A 19,674-nucleotide genomic window follows, 5' to 3' on the forward strand; every position below is an offset into this window, starting at 1 on the left:
CCACACGGTCCCAAACTCACACAAGCAACCAAACATCCGTGTGAGTAACTCCTAAAGCTACAGATGACACCACACTTGAGTTTAGACATGTCCTCTCTGGTGGGAAAGTGGGTTACAGGTGACACGCTCAAGCAACACAATTCCTCCTAAGCGAGTTTAACAAAGTAGACATGTCCTTGGTTCCTAGCAGCAAAGCTTTTGCAGTTATATGATTCTATAGCAGACAACACAATCAACAAGTAGCAATCATTATGACCATGAGTCACGGTCTAACCTTTACTTGTCTCGTCACACCATTGCTACAACCACGCTTCTGTCTCTTAAAGGGCCTCCATCTCTGTCCAAAGCAGAGATGACCAAACTACGGCCAGTGAGACGTAACAACTTAAATAAAAAGTCTGGCCCGTGCTCCGTCTCGAGTTTGATTTTAATTACCAAACGTAATGTGTGTATGTTCAGCTACTAACTACTTAAATGAAATCAACAATAAAATAAAATAAACAATATTAATACAAATACATATATATATATATATATATATTAGGGGTGTGGGAAAAAATCGATTCGAATTCGAATCACGATTCTCACGTTGTGCGATTCAGAATCGATTCTCATTTTTAAAAAATCTATTTTTTTATTTGTATTTATTTTTATTTTTATTTATTTATTTTATTTTTTATTAATCAATCCAACAAAACAATACACAGCAATACCATAACAATGCAATCCAATTCCAAAACCAAACCCGACCCAGCAACACTCAGAACTGCAATAAACAGAGCAATTGAGAGGAGACACAAACACGACACAGAACAAACCAAAAGTAGTGAAACAAAAATGAATATTATCAACAACAGTATCAATATTAGTTACAATTTCAACATAGCAGTGATTAAAAATCCCTCGTTGACATTGTCATTAGACATTTATAAAAAATTAAAAAAAAAGAACAATAGTGTCACAGTGGCTTACACTTGCATCGCATCTCATAAGCTTGACAACACACTGTGTCCAATATTTTCACAAAGATAAAATAAGTCATATTTTTGGTTCATTTAAAAGTTAAAACAAATTGACATTATTGCAATCAGTTGATAAAACATTGTCCTTTACAATTATAAAAGTTTTTACAAAAATCTACTACTCTGCTTGCATGTCAGCAGACTGGTGTAGATCCTGCTGAAATCCTATGTATTGAATGAATAGACAATCCTTTTGAATCGGGAAAATATCATTTTTGAATCGAGAATCGCGTTGAATCGGAAAAAATCGATTTTGAATCAAATCGTGACCCCAAGAATCGATATTGAATCAAATCGTGGGACACCCAAAGATTCGCAGCCCTAATATATATATATATATATATATATATATATATATATATATATATATATATATATATATATATATATATATATATATATATATATATATATATATATATATATATTTGTATTAATATATATTTTTTATTTTATAGTTGATTTCATTTGAGTAGTTAGTAATTGAATATGTTACTAATTACTGTATGTATGTTACTAATTTATGTATATATATATATACACACAAAATAAATACCATTGGGATACGAGAAAAATATACTGTATAAAATAGTTACAATTTTAATCAAGGACACTTGGTGGTGTAAACATTAAAATTTAGTTAGTTTCAGGTATTAGTGCTGTCCAAATGATTGAATGTTTTCATCTAATTAACCACTCTTTTGAATTTGGATTATTCATGATTAAACACAGATTATTACTCACTTGCATAATTTAAATTAACTTTAAAAAATACCCCAGTTTTTGGAAGAAAATGCAATTTTACTGTCATGATGTTAAACATGAATATTTCTAAATGTTTTGCTTTACAGCCTATTTATTTGCACAAAACTTGGTAAAGTTGTATTTTAAATCCAATCAGAGTGAAATTTGCCAGTGAGCCCAACAGTCAGCGTTCCCTCACTCCTCTTTGCACCGAAAGTAGGCGTTGACCTGACAACTGCCCTATGACCACCCGTGCCGCCTGTCAGGGACTGTCACCAGCCGCGGTTACGGTGAAGGAGCATGCACGCTCAAAACTAATTGTTGGTCCATGTTGGTAAACCCCACTCTCTGACGACCTCAAGAGCAGCGCTGGCTATCGGGTTGATAGCTCAGGCTTTTAGCTCCGTAGTTATCATGCTAATCTCAGGTTTGAGTCCCAGGCGGAACAAACAAGCATGGACTGAACCAGGCGGGTTACATGTTTTTAATTAATGTGATCTTTTTGTGTGATTAATCACATGAGTTAACTTGTTATTTTTGACATCCGTACTAATTATGTAATCTGCTGCTGGTATCCATGTTTATTATGTATTGCACATTTATTGAATGGAAATAATATCCGTGAATAAATTACATTATATTTTCTTACTATCTGTATTCCCTTTTTTTCATTTTGACAGAATAAATATATGTACAGCATGAAATTGCATAACTTTTTAAACTTTGATACTATCCAATATCGAGACAAATATTATATTATCATACTTTACAAACCTTTTTTTTTTGGGGTGGGGGACGACAAAAATACTTAAATACCTACTTGATTAATGATTTCAAAGCAAGTTATCCATCAAATTGTACATCGTAAAAATTATAATATATTTTACGGTAAAATTTACGGTGGTTTTCAAAGCACATTACTGTAAATTGAAAAAAACCCTACCACTGCTTTTTTTTTACGGTAAAAATCTGTCGACTGTGATGGATGTTTTTATGGTGTGTTACTGTAAATGGAAAAACAGTACCACATTTGACGGAAAAAATGTGGCAGTTCTTGCCAGAATAAAAAAAAAAGTGGTACTGTTATTCCATTTACAGTAACTGTCAATTTTACAGTAAAATGTTGGCAACTCAGCTGCCATTTTTTTTTCATATGAAACAGTAGTACCGTAATATATTGTAAAAAAAAAAAAAAAACACTGTATATTTTCTTCTGACCAGTCTTTTTCTTTTTTTAACGTTTAAAATGCATTTAATAATCAGGGGCCGTACTTATCAAGCTTCTTAGAGTGCCATTTTACACTTACGTCCTGAGAATTTGCGAAATTTAGTCCTACTCTCAAACTTAAGAATAAAAGCTTTTTATCAACGTTCTTAAGTCTAAGAATCACTCCTACTCTCCACAATATTTAAGAGACCTTCAGAGGTGTCTTAAGTGGTTAGGAGTTGCCAGCAGGGGATGGCACTGAGGCGAGAGAGACGTGCGCGAACCATCAGGGAACGGAACAATGTTTTTTTTTTTTTGATGACGAGCAGCTGATCAAACGGTATCGTTTAGACAGAGCGGATATTATTTTTGTCACAGATTTAATACTTTTCGATTCCTTGTTGATTTCTGCATGTGTCTGCAGTGGGCTAGTATATATAGAGCCACCCACACCAGTTTCAAATTAGTTGCCTAATTAATGAATTGGAAATAAAATGTTATGACAGTAGCGTATGTGTGTGGCCGTGAGGTGAGTGACGTCAGTGAGTGTGTGGGCGATAGAAGAGAGGGAGCGGTAGCGTGAGTGCCGGCGGGGACTAGTTTGTTTTGTATTATTGTCAAAATATACACTCCCATTGTCCACTTAAATATTTCCAAGATATTTCTTTATTCTTAGACAACGGATTCCCTTCCGTGATTGGTCATTTCTATGGACACAGAAATGACGTCACCTAAAATTCCGTTTACGGCACATAGTAATGTCGTAATTCAGCTCTGAGTGTGACACTTAAGATTCAGTCCTACACTTCGCTGAAAGTGTGAGTAAGACGCTTGATAACTAACTTTTAAGTGCAGCTTTCAGCGAAGAATTTATTTACTCTTAAGTCAACTCTTAGCAGACTTTTTAGGAGTAATTCTAAGAAGCTTGATAAGTACGGCCCCTGATGCATAGGCAAATTTATATTGTTACAGGCGGCCCCCTGATGGCAGCCGTAACTGCCACATGGCCCTCAATGAAAGCGAGCTCGACTTCTATGATTTATTGTTTTACGATGTTTATTGTTGTACGCGAAAATGGCCACTAAGACTCAACTGATCCAATGAAAGCCTGAGACGTTTGCACAGTACATAATTAAAATTTTGTGTTTAGGGGCTTCATATTTGTCCAAGAGGACTGCAGAAGTAAAAAAAAAAAAAGTTGAGAGTTCGTCACAAAAGGGAAGAAGAGTCTTACCAGCATGAGTGCGAAGATGACCCGTGAGAGCGTCACGGCGGCGGCAGGCGTAATTGCAGAAGGGACATTTGAAGGGTTTTTCGCCCGTGTGCAACTTGATGTGTCGCAGCAGGTTACCCTTCTGAGTGAAGGAGACGCCACACTGGTTGCACTGGAAAGGCCGGTCACCTTAATGGGGCACGAATACACGTCTTTTAGCAAACAACAAGGCAAAGAAAGGTGCAGACATGAAATAATGCATGTAATTGTCTTGGAAGAGAGACGCGTTAAATAATGTAACCATGGTAACCGCATGGAAACATACAACAAACTGTTCAGTATGTGTTTGCCACATGTAGCCTATTCATTGGCTTTCATTACTGTACAAGTGTACCTAGTGTACGGTGGTGTGTCTCTGGTAATCTATTCAGTAAAAAACACAAATATGCTGTTTTTGCTTCATTACTGTGAGAATCCTACGTGTGACTGAAGCATTGAGGCAGGGGTGTCGAACTCGTTTTCACTGAGGGCAACATCGCGGTTGTTTCCAACCTCATGTATTTTTACAGAATTGCCTATGTATTTGATCATTATATATGTTTTATGTACTCTCGTAAATCTGTAGACTGGCAGCCCAATCGCCAGAATGTTATAGTAGAATTTATGGTGTGATTTTTTTTTCTTTACAGCATATTACTGTAATTGAAAAATGGTAAAAATGTTTTTTTTACTGTAAAAAAATAATGTCATTTTTACACTGTATAATTTAATGACTAATTTGCTTTGATTAGATATTTATTTTATTGAACAAAAAAACGTTTCTCATGTATGATAATATATTTTTTAATACAATATTAGGAAACACAGAACTAATAGTTCATTATTATTACAGATTATAACTACTTTCCAACAAATGTAACTAAAAATAGATTATTAACATGAACAACACTTTTATTACAAATAGTACATAAGTTAAGAAAACAATGTAATGTATGATAATATAATATTTGTTACGTTATTAGATAATACTGAATACAAATATATGCAATAACATGCAGTACATGTATTTTTTCTGTCAAAACAAAAACAAACATATATATATATATATATATATATATATATATATATATATATATATATATATATATATATATATATATATATATATATATATATATATATATATTTAATATATATATATATATATATATATATATATATATATATATATATATATATATATATATATATATATATATATATATATATATAGATATAGATGGATATATCTATAATAGTAATAAATATATTTAGTTAAAAAAACTGAAGTACTTAATGCACATTATTTCCAGGCTTACGGGACACGTCAAATGATGTGAACTAAAGGTTGACGCCCCCTCATGGTTAGCAAGCAAGTCCAAAACGTTGATGTTGAAAATATAGAACATTAAACACGACGCTCTGTCAACATGTTTTTGTACGACTTTGGTAAGATACAAAGCCGCACCGCTTGATGGAACACAGAACATTACGGCCACAGTAGTCAGACGTACTTGCTTCAACATACGGGTATTATGATGGTGTGTGTATAAAGACCCCAAAATGAGTTTTGACACCTGTGCATTAAGGACTGGGGCTTGGTTAATTTATCTGCAATGTGCTCAAACAACCACCAGGTAGCCTCTGTGAGCCGACAATACTGCATCATCTCTTTCATTCTTCATGCATGCTTTAAGTGAGGGATGAGGCAAAAACCAACTCTACGTTGCAATAATCGTCAAGAAGTAGTATTCGTTTGTTGCCTGTGCAGAAAATAATTTGATCAGCAATTGGTTGGAAATGACAAAACGTGATCCTATGCTGTGACAACCGTAGTTGTCAAGGCAGGTTGGAACAGGTTGTGGGGGATTCCAGGGATATTTTTCCCTGATAATAATTTCTAAGCCATTGTCTTGGAAGAAGACAACCAAACAAAAAGTTCCACACCCTGTGTTAACAACATATGACGAATGGTTTATTTTAAGGATGGGGAGAAAAACACTTGTTTTGTTTTGTTTATTTCCAATACCGTTTGGTTGTCGATTGAGTGCTTCCGAGGTCATACTTTGTCCAGACATACTGTCCGCTGCATTGTTTGGGCTCCCACCGATGGATTCCCCAACAGATGTCCTTTCTTCTCCTGTTTGGTCCTCACACGCTGGGCTTCTGTTATCAGCCTCCTCGTTTGTGTCTTCTTCTAGCTTGATCTGCTTTTCAGACACTTCTTCAACACAAAACAAAGGACAATTTACACCACGGCTGCACAAAAACATAGATTCACAGTCAGGTCACGATTCTTGTTCGTTCCGGTTCCTAATCAGTTTATAATTTTCAAAAAAACAAACAAACAAACAATTTTTTTTTTTTTTCAATAAATAAATAAATAAATAAATAAAAATAAATAAATAAATAAATAAATTTAAAAAATATATATATATATATATATATATTTATTTGTAAAAAAACATTTTTTAAAATTTTATTTTTTGGATAGGAATCCATTTTTTTTTAATACGTGTTCAGGCCATCTCCAGGCAATCAGAAGGATCTTTTCTAACATGTAACCTGCTTCATTGTGATTATTATACTAAATAATACATTGCGAAAATTGGTTTGAATCTAAATATCGTGTTGAATCGCGAATCGCTTCTGAATCGAATCTTCACCCCAGGGATCGGAATCGGATTGAATCATTCGGTGCCTAAAGATTCAAACCCGTAGTGTGCACTGTTTAAATTAATTTTCCAAAAATGACAGAAGACAAAAGACATACCGTAGTTTTTGGACTATAAGGCGCACTAAAATCTTTTCATGTGCGCCTTATAACCCGGCGCGCTTAATGTACGGATTAATTCTGGTTGTGCTCACCAACCTCAAAGCAATTTTTATTTGGTACATGGTGTAATGACAAGTGTGACCAGTAGATGGAAGTCACACATAAGAGATAGGTGTGAACTGCAGGTTGACGGCCCGTGTTCATGGTTAGCAAGCAAGACCAAACCTTTGATATTTAATTGAGAATATAGAACATTACACACAGCGCTCAAAAATCTGTCAAAATGTTTTAGTACGACTTTGGTAAGCTACGAAGCCACACCGTTTAAAGGATTGTCGGAGCATTACAGCTACAGTAGTCAGACGTACTGTGCTTCAACATACGGTATTAATATGGTGTGTGTATAAGGACCCCAAAATGTCACTTATTAGAAGACCATCCATCCATCCATCCATCCATTTTCTACCGCTTATTCCCTTTGGGGTCGCGGGGGGCGCTGGAGCCTATCTCAGCTACAATCGGGCGGAAGGCGGGGTACACCCCGAACAAGTCGCCACCTCATCGCAGTTATTAGAAGACATTTGGCGATTTGTTTCGCAAAATTATGCAAAACCAACTTTTCTTCCCTTCTGGTACCTGCTGATGTGTATTTGTGATCTGCATAAGTCCTGAAACTTGCCCGCGTCCGCCATTGTAGTCCGTACGGTAGTCAATAAGCTCCTTCTTTTTCTCTATCTTCTTGATGTGGGGCATTCATCCTCCGCTGTTGCCATTTCCGTTACAAAGTAGTGTACACTTCTAATTTATATCTGTCCGTAGACTCGCTATGGAAGCACTAAAAGCTACAACAAAGATGACGGGGAGAAGACGCTGTCGAAGTGGAGCCATGTAAGACTGCCCACAAAACATCCTGAAGTGACGGTCAGAAGACGACTTGAAGATGGTCTGTAAAACATAATCTATGCAATATTTTGACCGAAGAACCACCATTACATGTTATGTAGACCAAAGGAAGTGTTTTAAATGTAGAAAAAATCATAATATAACCCCTTTAATGCGCCTTGTAATCCGGTGCGCCCTATGGTCCGAAGAATACCGTGAGAATGTTAGACAGCAGGATTTGCTGATTAGCTGACTTGAATTCAGGACTTAGTAAAACTGGCCAGTGTAGGCAACGTTAGGATGGACTGACACAATGTGGAAGAAAAAAAATAGAGAAACAGGCTGGTCTGGTTCCTCCTGGCTGTTTCCAGGGAGAGAGGGAGTGTCGTTTATAGCGCCTTCTTGGCATTGCACCTGGGCCCAACGATGAGGGCGAGACATTGCGTGTGTGTGTGTTTGGAGATTGTAGTTTTGCACATAATGGCTGTTCTCACCCCTGGTCTGTACTACATCAATGAACAGTGTTGCCAGATCCCGCAGGAGAAACGAGGACCCAGGCAACATAACACATTGTAAAAAACATAGATGCCTTTATTATTCAACTATGCATATGTCAGTAACATTATAAACACATTAATACATTATTTGAATAACTTGAGATTTCTAAACCCTGATCTTCACCTAAGTAACGATAAGAAAAATATTGGTAATTTAATGATTTGGTGCATTTGCAAACAGCTGAAATTATGCACAAAACAAACTATAACCTGCTACGTACGAATGTACAACAATTATTCCCAACAAAAGAGAAATATAAGCTTGGAGAAAAATATAATTTAAAACATTTGTATGCACGTACAACACTTAAAACCTTTAGAATATCAGTATAGGGAATTAAATGATAGAATGCATTAATAAACAATGTACTAATATAATCCAATTTAAAAAACGGTTCAAATAAAAGTGTTTGCAAAGTAAATAGAATAATCTTGGTCAAAGTTTGTTAAAGTACGACCTCTGTTTTTGGCATAAAAATGGTGAACAGAAACAAAATATGGGTTTTAGAGACTTTTATGTGCATCCTCTCATGATAGACGTCTACAGCAATTTTTGTGACGATACGTGAATCTGGTAGTAGGGGCTAATTTTTTTTAAACTTTCACGGGCCCGCGAGAGAGTACATTTTTAAATATATTTTTCCGGACCCCAAAAATATCACATTTTTCACCGGACCTGACGCTGTTGCAAAAAATCGGTGAGTTTTCCTGAATGTTAAGTGCCTCAAAATTGCGATCGAAGTAGGACAAAAAAACTTAAACGAAGCAATTTCGATAGGTCCTTTGCATCTTTTGCTGCTCGGCCCTAATGAAACTTTTTCAAAATAGGTTACAGGTTAGAAAAGTTCCTTGTGGTTGCATGGAGATGGCCTAAAAAAGTCTTGACTATTATTAAAAAAAAAAAAGATATTTTGATTCCAATAAAAATGTGGCTGTACAAGTGTTTCAGCTGTGAAACAAAAATGTCAAATTCTGCACCCCTACTAACTACCCTGTTGCCTTGCGTTTGATGCCAATCTTCATCTGTTCCACTTACGCAGGTGACCTTGATTTGAGCATTCTGCTATTCCCACATTTTGACAAACAGATGCCTGACGTTATATAATGTGGTCTATACGTGGCGTAGAGTCTGTAAAACACTTGTGGCCTCCGGTGTGAAATGCCGTGGATGAAGCAAAGGGGGCTTAGTAGATAATGGACATGAAAAACGTACTCGTCCAGATCATCCTGTTTTGGGATTTTACAACAGCAAAAACTCTTCATATTTCACAACATCCTTCTATTGGAGCTTTACTCAGTTGAACAGAGGTCGAACAGAAGAGTTGAGCTAGCATGCTGGCGTGTCAAAATAAATTAGGTCTTTAGATATTTCAACAAAGCTTTCGTACATTCATGGCGCTTGCAGAGTACAGTTTCACTTTCGGACAAAACTTTATGAACCAGCCTCACGCTCACGGCCGTATCCTGGCAACAAGGAGCAGACCTTGCATCTTTATATCTGTCTCCTCCAGTCTGACGGAATGGATTGTTTCGAGCGGTCAACTGAGGATTATTTAACAAATGTAACAGCGCTATTTATTGCTGCTTCTCAAACTAATCAAACGATTAACATGGTTCCATGTACCGTACATTTCAGACTTTTTCCTACGCCTTCAATCCTGCGGCTTATCGCTGCGGATAATTCATGTATTTTTCTTCGCTGACGACCATAATGCATATGCATATAATGCATATGCATATATATATGTATATATATGCATACACTACCGTTGAAAAGTTTGGGGTCACATTGAAATGTCCTTATTTTTGAAGGAAAAGCACTGTACTTTTCAATGAAGATAACTTTAAACTAGTCTTAACTTTGAAGAAATACACTCTATACATTGCTAATGTGGTAAATGACTATTCTAGCTGCAAATTTCTGGTTTTTGGTGCAATATCTACATAGGTGTATAGAGGCCCATTTCCAGCAACTATCACGCCAGTGTTCTAATGGTACAATGTGTTTTCTCATTGGCTCAGAAGGCTAATTGATGATTAGAAAACCCTTGTGCAATCATGTTCACACATCTGAAAACAGTGTAGCTCGTTACAGGAGCTACAAAACTGACCTTCCTTTGAGCAGATTGAGTTTCTGTAACATCACATTTGTGGGGTCAATTAAACGCTCAAAATGGCCAGAAAAAGAGAACTTTCATCTGAAACTCGACACTCTATTCTTGTTCTTAGAAATAAAGGCTATTCCACAAAATTGTTTGGGTTCTTTCTCTCTCTCATAGTAAGGTGTCGGCCTTCTAGCAGTGGAATGCAGAGAGTAGAGATAACTCAGGAAGTAGTCTAAACAACGGGGGTGGGAGCGAGGGACAGAGGGAAGAACACAGGAGTTCTGGGGTTTTGGGAGATCGATCTAGACTGGGCGAGGGAACGCTTCTCTACTGGATTGGGTCTCACGTTTGTCTTCAAAGCTTTGAGAATAAACCACAAAATACCAACTACTGCCTGGTGATGAATTTAAACTTCAGCTTCTGTGCCATTTAAGAATTTGGGAGTGACCAGCAGAGCTGGTCAACGCAACACTATATATATATATATATATATATATATATATATATATATATATATATATATATATATATATATATATATATATATATATATATATATATATATATATATATATATATATATATATATATATATATTTTTTTTTTTTACACAAGCAAACAAAAGGTGTGTTTTTTGTGCTATGGCGCCATCTTTTGGATGGGTTCGCTCACTACAGGTGCTGCACTGCCCTTCTGTTTAGACTGAGCTTTCAACCGGAAGTACACGTGCCGTTCTGTCTACTTTTCGTCTATAGCGTTTTGCCTCGTATGGATTCTTCATTCATAACTCCAAGGAACGGTTGTGAGTTTTACAATATAACTAAAACATTTCTTATTTACTAAACCGTCCCATGTGTGATGTCTGTAGGAGTGTTTTCATGCATATTTGTACAAGCTATTGTAATATAAAAAAGCTAGCATTGCTAGCATTAGCTAATATGCTATCACATTTACAAGTGTCTGTGTTAGTATTTTTAACTTACAACGGCATTCTTTTTGTATTCTTTCAGTTTCGTGAATTCACCAAAACGTCACTGTGGTGTTATTGAGTCTGTTTAGCTGATTGGCGAGCTAGCTTCCGCAGCTAGTGGGTCCATGACGATGACTTCTTTTTTGCTTGATCAGCCGTTTTACTGCAGTGTTACAGACACAATTAGGGCATGTAAATAAACGTTTAAAAAATATTTCTGTGTAAGTAACTCATTTTACAACATATAGATATACGTTGTAAAATGAGTTATTTACACAGCTAATATATGGAAAAATATATTTTTCTTCTAAAATGTATTGGCTGCGGTTTATATAACGATGCACTCTATAGTATGTCAAATACGGCATACGTTTTTTTATGTAACAAGTACAACTTTTGAGAAAAAAGGATTTTATTTAGGTTTTGAGGTTATTGTTTTGATTTATTTCTAACATGCATACAGTTACAATGTGATATATCGCCTATTTCCATATTCTTGTTACAACATGTCCAAAAAGGGGTAGGAAGAAGCAGAGCTTAATTAATCCTACCCCTTTTTCGTTCCAAAGCAATTTCTTACATGTGTCTGTTCACTTTCTGTCCCTTAATTTGTAACACAAAAATACATTGATAAATAAATAATATTGCTCTCATGAATATATAGTTAAATAAAATAAATAAATATAGTTAAATAAATAAGAATTCACATTATGAGATTTATAAGATACATTTTTAGTAAGGTAAAAGTTACATTACTGTCTGAGCAATTAAGATGTGTGTACATGAAACCTTCAGGATGGGCTCTTTTAGACAAGGGGATCGATTGCTACTCGAAGCAAAAGGAAGTGAATTTGCATGATGTCACATAAACCGGCCGATGCACTTTTTTTTTCTTCATTAAAAAAACACTAAACATTTACAAATTAAAACTGAAGAAGATAAACAAATTTAAACACTCAAAAATAATCTCGCTATTAAGTAACCAGAACAATATTTTTTTATAAAACACATTTATTCTGCTAGAACAATAAATTGTGTGTCTATTTATTTATTGCATTTATTTGTTTTATTAAACCTTGGTTATAAGTGTTTGTGAGTACTTTTTAGCACATTTAAAAATACACTGTTAGTAATGAGAACTGTGATCATTGTGGTGACAATAATCGTGATATGAAATGTTCATATCTTTACATCCCTCCTCCACACAATAACTCAGATATGGTAACACTAGCGAGCAGTAGAGAATATGAAGTGATGTTTGGTCCAGAACATATTTTTTTTTAGTCATTATTGAAATGTTTCTTGCCACCTTATGTCCAATATTTTCTATTTCAGATTTCTAGTTCATTTTGTCCTCTATTATCACACGTAGAAATTTGATTTATTTCACCCTTTCAATGTCTACTCCGTCTATTTGTATGTGTGTTCCCTGTTACTGTTACCAAATAGCATTATTTTAGTTTTATTGAGATTCAAAGATAGTCTGTTTTGGTCAAACCAGCTCTTTAATGTATTAATTTTTCTTCTGTTATTATTTGTATTACATTCTGTGTTTTCTCTCCTGAACAAAAAGCAGCCGTGTCGTCTACAAATAATACTAAATTTAAGTCCTTTATTACTTTACAAATATCGTTCATATAAAGATTGAACAATGTTGGTCCCATTATTGATCCCTGTGGTACGCCACAATAAATATTTTTAGCGCTGTGACACAAGTTTCAAGCACAACTTCTCATTTGGGTACTGTTTTACTTGATAACATACATTTATTGCAATGTGTACCACCTGCATTCAGTAAATACTCACCACTGGGCGAACTCCGAACATACGGATCGTTTTGGCAGATCTGTGTAGACATTCTTGACTTCTCCTTACTCGGAGAGCACTGGCCATTACCTAAAATACAAAGATAAATATAACAATGTTTACATTGTGGTTATTAAGGTACAACCTAATGGTCTGCTTTGTCTGATAATGTCTTTCATATTAATACAGAATAGTAAATTCCAGACTAAAAGCTGCTACTTTTTTCCTACGCTTTGCACGCTTCGGCCTATAAAACGATGTGACTAATTTATGGATTTTTCTTTGCGGCCATAAGGCAAATAGTTTTCATAAAACACACGCAAATACATTAAAAACGTGTGGTATTATTTATGCTATGGCGCCATCTTTTGCACAAATTTACTCGCAGAAGGTGTTGCTGGGTGAAAGGTTACGGTGCTTCTTGCTTTGAACCGGAAGTACAAGTATCGTTCCCCCTTCATAATCATCTTTTTACTCGTACGGATTCTTCACTCATCACTCTGAGGAACATTTGTAAGGTTTACAATATTACTAAAACAATTCTTACTTACTAAACCGTCCCATATGTGATGTCTGTAGGAGTGTTTCCATGCATATTTGTATGGGATATCATAACGTAATAAAGCTAGCGTCATTAGCATTAGCTAATATCGTAACACGTTTACGAGTGTCTGTGTTAGTAACATAAACTTACAACGGCATTCTTTTTGTATTGTTTCAGTTTCACAAATTCCTCAGTAAATTCACCAAAACGTCACCTTGGAGTTACTGAGTCTGATTAGCTGATTGGAGAGCTAGCTTGCGCAGCTAGTGGGTCCATGACGATGACTTCTGTTTTGTTTGCTCAGCCATTTTATTGCCGTGTTTGGAAACAATTAAGGTATAAACATTTGCAAATTATATCTGAGTAAATAACTCAATTCACAACATAAATATATCTGTGGCTTATATCAGTGGTCCCCAACCACCGGGCCGCGGCCCGGTACCAGTCCGTGGATTGATTGGTACATATATATATATATATATATATATATATATATATATATATATATATATATATATATATATATATATATATATATATATATATATATATATATATATACACATATATATATATATACACATATATATATATATACATATATATATATATATATATATATACATATATATATATATATATATATATATATATATATATATATATATATATATATATATATATATATATATATATATATATATATATATATATATATATATATATATATATTTCTGGTTCCTACATTATATACCAATATAGATCAATACAGTCTGCAGGGATACAGTCCGTAAGCACACATGATTGCATTTTTTTTATGACAAAAAAATTAAAAATACCATACCCCTACACGTCCTTTAGTAGTAAGTAAAAACAGAGAGACTCCTAATTAGTCTGCTGACGTATGCAGTAACATATTGTGTCCTTTCTCATTCTATTATTTTGTCAACATTATTCATCTATATCAGGGGTCCTCAAGTACAAATCTTGAAGGTCCACAAATGTTATTTTGAAACAGGCTGGGTCCGTTTATTATCGGTCAAACTTATATAGTAGCAGGATGTAGGTAGTAGTTTAACATTTTCTTAAAATTAACAAAAATAAAATAAATATCTAACAAAATACATGAAAGATTTTCTTTGAAACAAAAATAAATAAGAACTTAAAAAAAATAATATTTCGGTACGTCTGGTAGCTGTGGCATCAGAGAGTGGGATTTGATTTATTTTAGCTGTCATTTCCTCCTTTTCTTTGCCTTCAAACATGGCACCCATCACTTCAGTCAAGCATTATTTAATTATTTCTGCACCAGAGAATGGCTTCTTGTGTTTACCCAAAACCCATGCCAGTCTGAGTGAGCACTCTCTTGCTATTTGTTGTTGTGTCATAGATTTAACAAAAATCTTGCTTGATGTTTCATATGACTTTTTCAGCCTCGTGATTTCTTTTTTTCTTAGCTCTAAATCATGAGGAAATGTCTCTTCAAATTCGCGGTGCTCTTTCAGATAGTGACGTTTCAGATGTTCACTTTTCACCAGAGCAACAGTACTGTTGCATATTAGACACATTGGTCTGGTACAGGGGTCGGCAACCCTTTTAAAAGATCTCATTAAAATATAAAGGTATCAAATCTTTATAAAAGTGAAAAAGTATATAGAAAACATGATGCTGACTTTGCACTTTGTCATCAATAATCACTTTTTTATATCACCTTCATTTTATACTGTTTTTATATACTCTCTTTAGCGCCGCCCTAGTGGCTCTCTGGAGCTTTTTCAAAAATGTATGAAAAATGGAAAAAGACGACGGGAAAAAAATATATTTTTGGTTTTAATATGGTTTCTGTAGGAAGACAAACATGACACAAACCTCCCTAATTGTTATAAAGCACACTGTTTATATTAAACATGCTTCACTGATTCGAGTATTTGGCGAGCGCCGTTTTGTCCTACTAATTTTGGCGGTCCTTGAACTCACCATACTTTGTTTACATGTATTACTTTCTCCGACTTTCTAGGACGTGTTTTATGCCACTTCTTTTTCTGTCTCATTTTGTCCACCAGACTTTTAACGTTGTGCATTAATGCACAAAGGTGAGTTTTGTTGATGTTATTGACTTGTGTGGAGTGCTAATCAGACATATTTGGTCACTGCATGACTGCAAGCTAATCGATGCTAACATGCTATTTAGGCTAGCTATATGTACATATTGCATCATTATGCCTCATCTGTAGGTATATTTGAGCTCATTTAGTTTCCTTTAAGTCCTCTTAATTCAATTTATATCTCATGACACACTATCTGTATGTAATATGGCTTTTAATTTTTTGTGGCTCCAGACAGATTTGTTTTTGTATTTTTGGTCCAATATGGCTCTTTTAACATTTTGGGTTGCCGACCCCTGGTCTGGTACTTGCAGTAGGTAGGATGAAAACATATTGCTCTGTCCATTCTTCCTTGAAACGTCGGTTTTCCCTGTCCACCTTTCTTTTACCAGCCTGAGCCAACTTGGAGCATGCCGTTGTGATTTGATTCACATTCAGTGACTGACGAGTGAACAGTTAGCGAAGTAGCGATACGAGACAACTATATGCCTGCAGCGGAATGTTCCACGCATGTGGCATGAGCGCTGTATGACCCAGGTGGTAACAGCCTAGCAGCGCGTCGTTGTGATAGAGATGACAACCCATGCTCTGATTGGCTGATTCCGCAGCCAATCAGAGTGGCGTTCTCTCGCTCTCACTCCGTGTTTGGAGTGAGTGAGACACGGAGAAGTGTAAACGCAATGTGGCGATATTTGACTAAAAACAACAAAGAACGCTGACTTGCGCTAGCGATAACTCAAAGAAAAATACAATTATTATATTTTTTTATAATAATTATACAAATTTTTTTTTTATTGTATTTTATTTTTTTTACTATAATCTTTGCTCGGTCCGGACGGACACGTCGCTGGGTCCGGACATGGACCGCGGTCCACCTATTGAGGATCACTGATCTATATGTTCATCCATCCATCCATCCATTTTCTACCGCTTATTCCCTTTGGGGGTCGCGGGGGGGGGGGGGGCGCTGGAGCCTATCTCAGCTACAATCGGGCGGAAGGCAGCGTACACCCTGGACAAGTCGCCATCTCATCGCAGGGCCAACATTTACTGTTAATTTATGCTTTCTGTTTTAACATGTTCTATCTACACTTCTGTTCAAATGTAATGATCACTTATTCTTCTCTTCTTCGATACTTTACATTAGTGTTGGTGATACTAAACATTTGGGTATCAATCCAATACCAAGTAGATACATGGTCATAATTAAAGTTCTCCTATGTCCAGGGATGTATTTAATGACTTTATAAACAATAAAACAAGATTCAGTGATAATAAAAAAATATAGATAATTTTAGTACCAACTATACACGGCTCTTGTATTTGGTATCATTACAGTGAATATTTGTACAGATCCACCCATTTGTTTACATTGAGGAGCGCTAGCTTGCTGTTAGCGGTTAGCTATTGTATCCTCCTACGGTGTGTAGTGAAGCATGTTTAGCTATTCCTCGTCCTGCAAGGATGATACTTGTAAGAAACATACTTTATTTGTCGCCATGGAGGCCAGGATTAGTGATTTAGAAGTATTTATGCAGATTTTAGATACACAACAGCAGGTGACAACAGGTAAGAAAAGTTGGTTTTGCACGTTTTTTTTTTGCCTGTGAACTGTACAACAACGTGGAAGGACATATTCATATTTTCTTACAAAAGTTACTGTAGCTTCCTGAGCAGTGATGTTAGGAACATGAGTTGGGTATCAAATTAAAAGTTTCATGCTATATCTGGTTAGATAGAAAAAGCTAAAACATTCATATTACAATAAGAAACAGAACACATTATTTCATGAAGCATTTGAGAATTTAACAAATGTAAACAGGTGTGTTTGTGTAAAATATGTCAAACTGAAAATCATTTGACAGTATTTGTGTTTTCAGTTCATAATGTATACTGTATATTTTTAGTACACATGTCTTTCTGGTGCATCTCACACAGATGCAATAGAATTTTTTTTTTAAAGTTCTGATAAAAAAAACTAAACATCATAGCAACATATTGCTCAAATTCTGACAAAACAATCTTATTGAGTTTGTCAAGTAATGATAATAAATGTTACCAAAATAAGTAGCTCTAAAGGTTTGAGACCCCTCTACTACTATGTCCTTAATCTATGTATTTTACAATATTAGATATACGTTTTTTGAAATTAAATCTTTAACATACACCGTAAAATGTAACCCTATTTTTCACATCTGAATAGTGAAAGGAACCATGAAAGAATATAGTCGAGCAAGGCGGTCTCTGAGAAAGTAGGCATTGAGTCTTGCAGACCTTGCCGACATCTGAGGAGAGAACTCTGAATTGAAAAATAACCTTGCCGTTCAAGGCGGAGAAGATGCATTGAATTCCTTCAACAAAGTTTCTTCCTGGAGAACAGACAATTCTCTCCATCCTCTATAACTGGATGGCAGTTCTGAATTGCCCTGGAAACTAAATGACCTGGTCTTATGCAACTATGGGATCCGAATGTCCAGCAAGCGCTGATCGGGTTACAACCTCTCAGCAGCTCGGGCTATGGATAGCCCGCGTCCACTCAGAGGGAGAGGAAACAAATGCCTTATCCCCTTACAGCCCACTCCGTCAGGGTCACTTAAACAAAACAGTGGCTGAAGGCGGACACCCCGACTGAACCGGCTGTCCTATCCCTGAGGAACCAGAGTGTGAGTCATCATTACCACAATGAAGGCTTTTCCAACAGATTACCCGTCATGAAGGTTGGGTGTAGAGAAGAACAAACGTACTGTCGTTCAATCAACATTCCCTATCTCCACTTGTTGGAACATCTTAGTTGAATAAAGTCACCACGGAGGACGGGAGCTCACAGGGAGATTCTGTCCATGATCCATCCTGAGTTCTGAGCTCGGGTTGCAATGCTTGGAGGAACTCTCAGGTGACCAGAGTGAGCTGACCCCCTGGTAATAATGATGTCCCCGAGACAGGACTGGCCCAGATTTGTCCTGACAAGTTTTCCATGACTGTGGTGGACACTTAGAGATCTGAGACAATGTCCATTGTTGGCCTTGAACATAAGAAACGCCACGGATACTTATTTATCCGTTGGTTCATTCATTTTCTTTATTAGTCCCGAAGGGGAAATTGTGATTTTCAGCACAATTCCATTCAAGAGCAGACATACATTACAGGGAGACAGAACAGGAACGCTGATGGGGTCAGCCAACTTCCGGCGCCCCTTAGAAAAGTGGGAAAAAGGTAAAGACTGTGGGGGGTGGGGGTGGGGGTGGAGGCGTGTCTTAATGAAATTAAACAATGGATGTCCGCTAACTTTTTGCAACTCAACGCCAACAAAACAGAATTTCTGATTATCGGTCCTGCTAGACACCGACACCTATTTAATAATACCACCTTAACATTTGACAACCAAACAATTACACAAAGCAACTCGGTAAAGAATCTGGGTATTATCTTCGACCCACTCTCTCATTTGAGTCTCACATCAAGAGTGTTACTACAACGGCCTTCTTTCATCTCCGTAATATCGCTAAAATTCGTTCCATTTTGTCCACTAGCAACGTTGAGATCATTATTCATGCGTTCGTTACGTCTCCTCTCGATTACTGTAACATATTTTCGGGTCTCCCTATGTCTAGCATTAAAAGATTACAGTTGGTACAAAATGCGCCTGCTAGACTTTTGACAAGAACAAGAAAGTTTGATCATATTACGCCTACACTGGCTCACCT

At 35.9% G+C, this 19,674-nt stretch overlaps 1 protein-coding gene across 6 annotated transcripts in view; it reads right to left on the reverse strand.

The window, feature by feature from the left end:
* The window catches only part of LOC133665254 (zinc finger protein Helios-like), an 85,351-nt gene that overhangs the window by 14,365 nt on the left and 51,312 nt on the right, over positions 1–19,674 (reverse strand). For 3 of the 6 annotated variants that reach the window (XM_062070504.1, XM_062070505.1, XM_062070500.1), the window contains 3 exons: positions 13,322–13,411; positions 6,255–6,449; positions 4,208–4,375 (listed from right to left, as the gene is read on the reverse strand). In XM_062070504.1, coding sequence (XP_061926488.1) covers positions 4,208–4,375; positions 6,255–6,449; positions 13,322–13,411 — 453 coding nt within the window. Of the gene's footprint in view, positions 1–4,207; positions 4,376–6,254; positions 6,450–11,528; positions 11,667–13,321; positions 13,412–19,674 lie in introns of those variants that run through there. The other 3 variants (XM_062070502.1, XM_062070503.1, XM_062070506.1) reach the window with 3 other exon arrangements.

Source organism: Entelurus aequoreus, linkage group LG14 (genome assembly GCF_033978785.1).
Source record: "Entelurus aequoreus isolate RoL-2023_Sb linkage group LG14, RoL_Eaeq_v1.1, whole genome shotgun sequence".
In the NCBI taxonomy this organism is placed as follows: Eukaryota; Metazoa; Chordata; class Actinopteri; order Syngnathiformes; family Syngnathidae; genus Entelurus; species Entelurus aequoreus.